Raw genomic sequence first — 9,288 nt, 5'->3', positions numbered from 1 at the left:
ATTAAACAGCATGATATTTATAAAGGTGCACCTTGTGCTGGGGATAATAAAAGGCCACTCGAAAATATGCAGTTTTGTCACAAAACACAATGCCACAGATGTCTCAAGTTTTGAGGGAGCGTGCAATTGGCATACTGACTGCAGGAAATGTTTACCAGAGCTGTTGACAGAGAATGTCATGTTAATTTCTCTACCATAAGCTGCCTCCAACATCGTCCAACGTCGTTTTAGAGAATTTGGCCGTACGTCCAACCGGACTCACAACCCCAGACCTACGTGTATGGCGTTGTGTGGGCGACATTGTGAACAGAGTGCCCCGTGATGGCAGTGGGGCTAAGGTATGAACAGGCATAAGCTACGGACAACAAACACAATTGCATTTTATCAATGGCAATTTGAATGCACAAAATTACCGTGCCGAGATCCTGAGGCTCATTGTGATGACAATGTTTTTAAAGGTATCTGCGGCTAACAGATGCATATCTGTACTCCCAGTCATGTGAAATCCATAGATTGGCCCTAGTGAATTTATTTAAATTGACTGACTTCCTCAAATGTACTGTAACTCAGTAAAATCAATGAAATTGTTGCATGTTGTGTTTATATTTTTGTTCAGTATATTTCATTAGTTGAATTAGATGTGTTAGTGCTGGGCTGGAGCAAAAACCTGCACACCATGTACAGTAGGGGCCCCAGGAACAGGTCTGAACAACACTACATTAGAGACCCTTTTTACACATTTCAAACCAGCACGTCCTTGCATCCTTGTATAAGGTCGGATCTATGAGTTTTAGATGATTGGCGATGCCAGACAACAAAATCCAGACAAAGGACACAAGCAAATGTTGCATAAGTTCCACATTTATTTCACTTTATTCTGACAAATTGTTTACGTGTCCACAAACATTAGAAGACACTAGAACTCCAACACTCAAAAGATAACGTGAGCACTGAGATGACATCACAGGCCAGTTATTATGGAACGGGGGTTACATCTGTGCGATCGGACCCACCACAGCCAATCAGGTTCATTATTGACAAGACAAGAGCCAATCAAATGACAAGTTCAATGCAGAGTCATTTAGGCGGGCGTTTAGTATACGGGGCTGTTTCTATACAAAGCTGCACTGAGGGGGATAGGGCGTCATTAGCAAGCAGTGAGGGAAAGAGAGAGCAGGGTGAAGAAGAGGCAGATCCACATGCTTGGATCCGGGAAATGTAATGCTACATAAAAAAGCTGTCAAAGCAGTAACAGAATCCATCTGTATTTGTATATATAGCCGGCTCACGGAACTTAAAATGCATCGTTTTAACTTCTTCCTTGAGGATGGAACTTCATATATCCTAGCTGTAAGAAGAACCCTAGTTTTAAGAAGTATCCTAGCGTTAAGAAGTGCCCTAGTTTTAAGAAGCATCTTAGTTTTAAGGAGCATCTTAGTTTAAAGAAGTACACTGGTTTTAAGAAGTATCCTAGCTTTAAGAAGTATCCTAGTTTTAATTAGTATCCTAGTTTTAAGAAGTAGAGTTAAGAGTTAGTAGACGCTAAACGCTAAAGCGACAATAGTAATGTTTCAAACAAAACAACATCTCCTTCTTTTGAGGGATAATATTGCATTCTGTACATTTTTAATATGATAAATGATGATGTGATAAGTACAGTAAATTATACTTGGATGACAATTCAATAGCCCTAATATTCCTTACTCATGTAATCCACCTCCAAATAGAAACAAGAATTCATAAATAAACCTTTCTTTTCTTCCATTGGTCGAGCAGGCAAAATAGTGGCATACCAGTGTACACCAAAGTATACACATTTTTGCATACGACACACACCAAGATGACCACAACCGGGTCGGCAGGTAGCCTAGTAGTTAAGAGCGTTGGGCCAGTAACCAAAAGATTGCTGGTTTGAATCCCCGAGCCAACAAGGTGAGAAAAAAACATCTATAGATGTGACCTGGAGCAAGGCACTTAACCTTAATTGCTCATGTAAGTCGCTCAGGAAACGAGTGTCTGCTAAATGACTCAAATGTAAAAAATTAAAATAAAAAACAGATCCACAATATGAAACCCAGAGATAGGTTGTACATTTAATTAGTTCATAGTATTTATCTTGTGATAGGTTGTACATTTAATTAGTTCATAGTATTTATCTTGTGATAGGTTGTACATTTAATTAGTTCATAGTATTTATCTTGTGATAGGTTGTATTTAAGTTTCAGCATTCTAGAAACAGAAAACAAAGAACCGTGTGATTTTCCACTGAAACCAATCAACGCTCAATTATTGCACTGCAGTATATACGCAATATATTCCTTGTGGGAAGGATATAAGAAGATATGTTCATAATTGAGAATATAAGCGCTTATTAATATTATTTGAGGAACATCATGTGTGAGTATGCCATGTCTTGCATGTTGCTCCCTTGCTGTGGCTATCTGAGCATGCTCTGTAGGTTGGCAGGCCTGAGGCATGCATAAAAACCCAACACTATGTGTTAGATGGGAGAATTGTGTTTGACCAAAAACACGAACCTCGCCATACAAACAAGGAACAACCATAGGACATGATCCACTCACACATGATGATGCTGTAAACACAACACTAACGCTTGGTTTTCAATAAAGCAAAAGGACGTACAAAAGCATAGAACACTCAGACTATGAGACAACCGGCAACTTCCGTTTGAAATTGTCCATCTCCTACGGCTGCTAGACCAAGATGGCACTGAAGAGTCACTTTGCTTCAGTCGGCAGTGCCACCTTGATTCACTTTGGACTACTCTCGTTTCAGATAGCAGTTTGTGGTCATCTGGGTGTGAAAGAATGGTCACGGCGACAATAAACCACAGCCAAAGTTCCCAGGATGTGCGACTTCATAACATCTACAGGTTCATACTGTATAGGTTTCTGACACAAGCATCAGGCTGTAAAACAGCTATACAAAAGCAAAGCAGAAGAGGTTAGCTGCTACTTTACACAAGAAGCTACTGTAGCCTATAGACTGTACACATATTAGTCCAAATGGATAGAATCACATGGACACACGGCATCAATATTAGGTTCATAGCATCAGAGTAAATAAAAGCTTGCTTCAATACATGTAACATTGAGCTAATGTGGTGGACGTCAACAATACTAAAGTGTGGATTTGATGAAAAACAGGAAAGAGAGAGAGCAAAGTGGAGAAAGGGAGGCACTACCTGGTGCATAGCGATGCGCTTTCAGACCACTCGACTGGTGGAAAAAAGGTCGAAAACATCCCACTAACTTATCAATAGAGTATAATCACAGGGTTCTTTTAAATTATTCAATATACTGCAAACCACCACCATAGAAGACAAAGTAACCCACCACCATAGAAGGCAAAGTAACCCACCACCATAGAACACAAAGTAACCCACCACCATAGAACACAAAGTAACCCACCACCATAGAACACAAAGTAACCCACCACCATAGAACGCAAAGTAACCCACCACCATAGAAGGCAAAGTAACCCACCACCATAGAAGGCAAAGTAACCCACCACCATAGAACACAAAGTAACCCACCACCATAGAACACAAAGTAACCCACCACCATTTGTAAGTCGCTCTGGATAAGAGCGTCTGCTAAATGACTTAAATGTAAATGTATAGAAGGCAAAGTAACCCACCACCATAGAACACAAAGTAACCCACCACCATAGAAGGCAATAAACATCCTCTTGCTGGAGAGGAGCCATTCTTAGTGTATCCATGTGGAATATTTAACTTATAAACAGACATTCAGGGCCAATAGCAGAATCGTAGATATTACATTAATATCTCACTAAAACCTAGGAGCCATTTTTTCAAGTCTACATGACAGAGGATATCTTCACTATTTTAAATAGATTGGACTGCTTTGGTTAAAAACAACTGAGTGAATGGGACAGACATCAACTCAAGAGAATATAATGCAACAATAAAGTGCCATGCGACAAAACTGGTCAGTGACCCCACACAAATACATTAAACTGGTCAGTGATCCCACACAAATAAATTAAACTGGTCAGTGATCCCATACAAATAAATTAAACTGGTCAGTGATCCCACACAAATAAATTAAACTGGTCAGTGATCCCACACAAATACATTAAACTGGTCAGTGATCCCACACAAATAAATTAAACTGGTCAGTGATCCCATACAAATACATTAAACTGGTCAGTGATCCCATACAAATACATTAAACTGGTCAGTGATCCCACACAAATAAATTAAAGTGGTCAGTGATCCCATACAAATAAATTTAACTGGTCAGTGATATATAAATTGAAACTAAAATAACAAATAAATAATATATATACACAAAGAATATGTAAACGGTCAAGGACACATTGCTCTCCAGTGTGAGTCAGGCAGGTGGCGTATTATATTGCCTAATGCTCTACAAACATGTTACTATGAAATGTCAACACAGTGAACTCGCCATTCTCCAAGCATGGAAGGCAAAGAGTCATCCTATTGCCCTATCATATCCCCATTACCCTAATCTGTCCATTACATTATCCAACTATTACAGTATCCCACTGTATACTGTCCAAAACCTGGATATATCACGTTCATCCTATACTGTCTAAAACCTGGATATATCACGTTCATCCTATACTGTCTAAAACCTGGATATATCACGTTCATCCTATACTGTCTAAAACCTCGATATATCACGTTCATCCTATACTGTCTAAAACCTTGGATACAAAACAGATGCAATGACAACGAGTTCCAGTTTGTGACTGGCAGCCATTTCAACATGAGGTAAATGTGGATATGCTGTTTTAACATGAGAACACACACACAGAAACAGATATCTCTTATGAGAGGACTAGAAAAGGGAATATACCATGTCACCATTAATATTTTTCTTATCAGTCTACAGTGTTTATAAGAAATACATGAGTGGTTTTGATCTGGGGTATAATGTACAGTCAGAGTGGGGCGGTAGTAAGTGGCAGGCCATTGGAACTGATAACAACTTGGACTAAGACTTATACACTATAACGTTTCTCTTTGTTTGGATAAACCCTATGGGGACTGTTAGCATGTTAGATAACGGTAAAGTTTACGTGCACATGACAATGGGGCGTGTCACAACCAGGCACAATACAGCCAGCAGGGGTAAGCCCCACTACACAGGGTCTTACATGGGTATTAAGGGTGTTTGATGGGTAGTTTAAACTGTGCATGTTCCAGGTAACCAGGAAGAGGCTTCAAATAGGGCATCAGCTGGGATGGTTTTAAGTGCAGTTTGGGGAAGTATCAGCGACAGGATGGAGCACTGTTAGGACAGACAGGGAGAGCTGTTTAGATGAGCTGTATACAGGAGAGGGTCAGTGGAGATTTGAGATTGTGTTTTTGTTTTATTTCCCCCCCCCCCCTCCTGTGTGTGTTCCTCTCGCTCACATCCTTGGGCCTGACTTTCTTCTGGAGAGCTTAGACCTTGGGGAGGGAGGGAAAAGAGGGGAGGGTTAATGTTTGACTGAAAATGATCGGGGGGAGACAGTGAATTTGAATTAGAAATTAGCTTGAACAAGTGTTTACGAGGAGATTTCAGTAACCTGGTATTACACAAAAAATAACATTTTGAGGATGGGTTTTCATTGATGAACACGAGGTAACAATGTTGAGGCAGTGAGGGGTTACTATACCTGATAGTTCCGGCGAGCAGGGGGTTAAAAGCATACAGCCAGTCATGCATCTCCTTGTCATTACTGGCCTGGAGGAGTATTCCACGATGCTCGGTGCACACTGCAAATGTGTTTGGAGTCTAAAAGCAGAAATGATTTAGATCACTAAAAGGATCTGGTAAATTAACTACAATTGGACAGATACAGGAAATCAATGGTATAACAAATATATTTATTATCCATTTATTAAAAATATACTTGTCTATAAACAAAAAATATATCCAATAAGTACATTCCAACAAACATATTAGTGGTATACTGTATTTTTGGTATATCCATTGTATATTTGTAATATATGAGTAATTTATTTGTAAAATGTATATGGTATATTTTTGATATATTTCTGAAATATTTGGAAGAAGTTTCTGTCAGTCCTACCCGGAGCAGAGTCTGCTTGTCCTCACTGTATTCCACCTGGGCAGAGGAGAGGTTGATGACAGCGCGCTCCACATTGTCCCTCTCATTGCGGTACAGGTAGACGTAGGGCCGGCGTACCACCACGTAGCGCTTCACCCAGCCACTGGTGTGGGGCTCCAGGAAGTGCAGGTAGCCTTTCTTCGACACGATGGGGCTGCAGCCCAGGGGAGATAGAAGGACAGTTATATTTCACTTATATATGAAGTAAAAATCATATTTTCTTATTTATTGTTGATTTAGTAGAAATACAGCCCATCCGAATAACTTAAGTATTGCTCATATATTTTTTCATCTTTATAGTGATTCCAAACAATGAATCTAGCAGAGATATATCATAATTCACCCCAATATCAAACTGTAGGACTCGTCTGACCTCTATGGAATCCTGTACAGCAGTCTAGTCCTAGCTGAAATCGCTAAGCCCCAGAGTGGTCTGGTCTCACCTGACGCGGATCTCCTGGATGTCAGGGACAAAAGTGCAGCCTCTACCCGGGATCCTCTTCCTATCTACAGGGCTGAAGGGGTCCAGGTCTGGGGTTGAAGCTCCAGAGCTGGGCTCAATGTGTCTGCAGACCAGAGATAACGTTCCATCAATGTTCTCTCAACTTTCTTAAAACATTCTCTGTGCTTTCTCAATGTTCTATCAATGCCCTTTTAACAAAGCTCTTTCTACAAATCGAATGAATTCATTTGCATATACAGAGCATTCGGAAAGTATTCAGACCCCTTGACTGTTTCCACATTTTGTTACGTTACCGCCTCATTCTAAAATTGATTAAATCATTTTTCCCCTCATCAATCTACACACAATACCCCATAATGACAACGCAAAAACAGGTTTTTAGAACTTTTGCATATGTATTTAAAACAAAAATGAAATTTCACATTTACATAATTATTCAGGCCCTTTACTCAGTACTTTGTTGAAGCACCTTTGGCAGCGATTACAGCCTCGAGTCTTCTTGGGTATGACGCTACAACTTCGGGAGTATTTCGGGAGTTTCTCCCTTTCTTCTCTGCAGATCCTCTCATGCTCTGTGGGGAGCTTTTTTCAGGTCTCTCCAGAGATGTTCGATCAGGTTCAAGTCCGGGCTCTGGCTGGGCCACTCAAGGACAGTCAAAGACTTGTCCCGAAACCACTCCTGCGTTTTCTTGGCTGTGTGCTTAGGGTCGTTGTCCTGTTGGAAGGTGAACCTTCGCCCTAGTCTGAGGTCCTGAGCACTCTGGAGCAGGTTTTCATCAAGGATCTCTCTGCACTTTGCTCGTTCATCTTGCCCTCGATACTGACTCGTCTCCCAGTCCCTGCCACTGAAAAACATCCCCAGAGCATGATGCTGCTACCACCATGCTTCACCGTAGGGATGGTGCCAGGTTTCCTCCAGATGTGACGCTTGGCAATCAGGCCAAAGAGTTCAAACTTGGTTTCATCAGACCAGAGAATGGTCTGTTTCTCATGGTCTGAGAGTCCTTTAGGTGCCTTTTGGCAAACACCAAGTGGGATTTCATGTGCCTTTTACTGAGGAGTGGCTTCCGTCTGGCCACTCTACCATAAAGGCCTGATTGGTGGAGTGCTGCAGAGATGGTTGTCCTTCTGGAAGTTTCTCCCATCTCCACAGAGGAACTCTGGAGCTCTGTCCGAGTGACCATCGGGTTCTTGGTCACCTCCCTGACCAAGGCCCTTCTCCCCCGATTGCTCAGTGTGGCCGGGCAGCCAGCTCTAAGAGAGTCTTGGTGGTTCCAAACTTCTTCCATTTAAGAATGATGGAGGCCACTGTGTTCTTGGGGACCTTCAATGCTGCATAATTTTTTTTGTGCCCTTTCCCAGATCTGTGCCTCGAAACAATCCTGTCTCGAAGCTCATGGCTTGGTTTTTGCTCTGACATGCACTGTCAACTGTGGGAACTTATAGACAATCTTATATAGATGATCGATGGAGCTCAATTTTGAGTCTCATAGCAAATGGTGTGAATACTTATGTAAATAAGATATTTATGTTTCTTATTTTTTATAATTATTTTAAAAAAAAACAGTTTTCATGTTGTCGTTATGGGGGTGTGGGTGTGTAGATTGTGTAGATTGATAAGGAAAAACATTTATTTAATCCATTTTAGAATAAGGCTGTAACATAACAGAATGTGGAAAAAGTCAAGGGGTCTGAATACTTTCCGTATCCTACTTGTCAACAGCAGGTCTGGGGTGAATAAAATGGGAGTGAGGGGTGACAGTTGAAAGGACTCATACCTGATGTCATAATGTCCCTCCACCAAGGAGGGGCAAGTAGAGGACGGCGTTAGCGTGCTCAGACCAGAAGAGGACGGTGACATCAGCGACGCTGACATCTCAGACAGCTGAAACACGAACACACAAGCATACACAGATAATCACACACACACATACAAACAAACATGAACATATACACACACAAAATAAGCACACACAAACACGCACATACAATGACACCATTATACATTCATCAACAGTTCCCATGTATTGCATTTGGAGGGTCGGCAAGGTCTATGACAGAATCTGATACTCATCAAGTCATCCGATGAGGTCATGAGAGGACATGTGTTTCAGCCCCAGGCTTTGGTAACACATGTAGAGACAACATGCTGTAGTAGAGACAGAGAAGCCTGACATTCTCTGAGACGGGGGTGGGAGGAGAGGGGGGGTGGAGGAGAGGGGGCTAGGGGTGAGAATGAGAACATTTGTAGGTTGGGTGAAGGATTCCATAGAACAGAAGTAAATGGAAAAGATGGGACCTCAGGGGGATGGGGTTGACGAGTGATGATGAGCAACTGAATATTCATTCATTCATTAAGAGAAGTGAATAAGGTAGTTATTTTGTTTTAATGTTAAGTTCTTAATTCGAATGTATTTCCTTGTTAGAATTCAGTTTTTTGTTAGAGTTTAGTTCTTTGTTTAACAAATAAGCAAATGATCAGAAAGGCTGTGTGTGTTAACTAGACAGGGGGTCAGGAGAGAAAGGATGTAGATGACAGATGTCTTGGGTGGGATCAGTGAGAATCGGCTGGAATCTATAGGGGGCACATTTGATGGTATACAAAGTGCTTTGGGTTAGGGGCTGGCTGGGTAAAAGTATCATGCACGGTGTACTGTAAGTTGGTTATAAAGTGGGTTAACAGGCCTGGGGGC

At 41.3% G+C, this 9,288-nt stretch overlaps 1 protein-coding gene across 10 annotated transcripts in view; it reads right to left on the bottom strand.

Annotated features, from left to right (window-relative positions):
- Positions 1–841: 841 nt before the first annotated feature.
- The window catches only part of LOC115103296 (kinesin-like protein KIF1A), a 62,402-nt gene continuing 53,955 nt past the window's right edge, over positions 842–9,288 (bottom strand). For all 10 annotated transcript variants that reach the window (XM_065005897.1, XM_065005904.1, XM_065005903.1 and 7 more), the window contains 6 exons: positions 8,374–8,480; positions 6,576–6,698; positions 6,094–6,286; positions 5,677–5,795; positions 5,432–5,467; positions 842–5,306 (listed from right to left, as the gene is read on the bottom strand). In XM_065005897.1, coding sequence (XP_064861969.1) covers positions 5,288–5,306; positions 5,432–5,467; positions 5,677–5,795; positions 6,094–6,286; positions 6,576–6,698; positions 8,374–8,480 — 597 coding nt within the window. In that variant the 3' untranslated portion in view covers positions 842–5,287. The remainder of the gene's footprint in view (positions 5,307–5,431; positions 5,468–5,676; positions 5,796–6,093; positions 6,287–6,575; positions 6,699–8,373; positions 8,481–9,288) is intronic.

The sequence above is a fragment of the Oncorhynchus nerka genome, linkage group LG20 (assembly GCF_034236695.1).
Source record: "Oncorhynchus nerka isolate Pitt River linkage group LG20, Oner_Uvic_2.0, whole genome shotgun sequence".
Classification (NCBI taxonomy): Eukaryota; Metazoa; Chordata; class Actinopteri; order Salmoniformes; family Salmonidae; genus Oncorhynchus; species Oncorhynchus nerka.
Note: the sequence above shows the minus strand (reverse complement) of the source record. Positions and strands in the feature narration are given on the sequence as shown.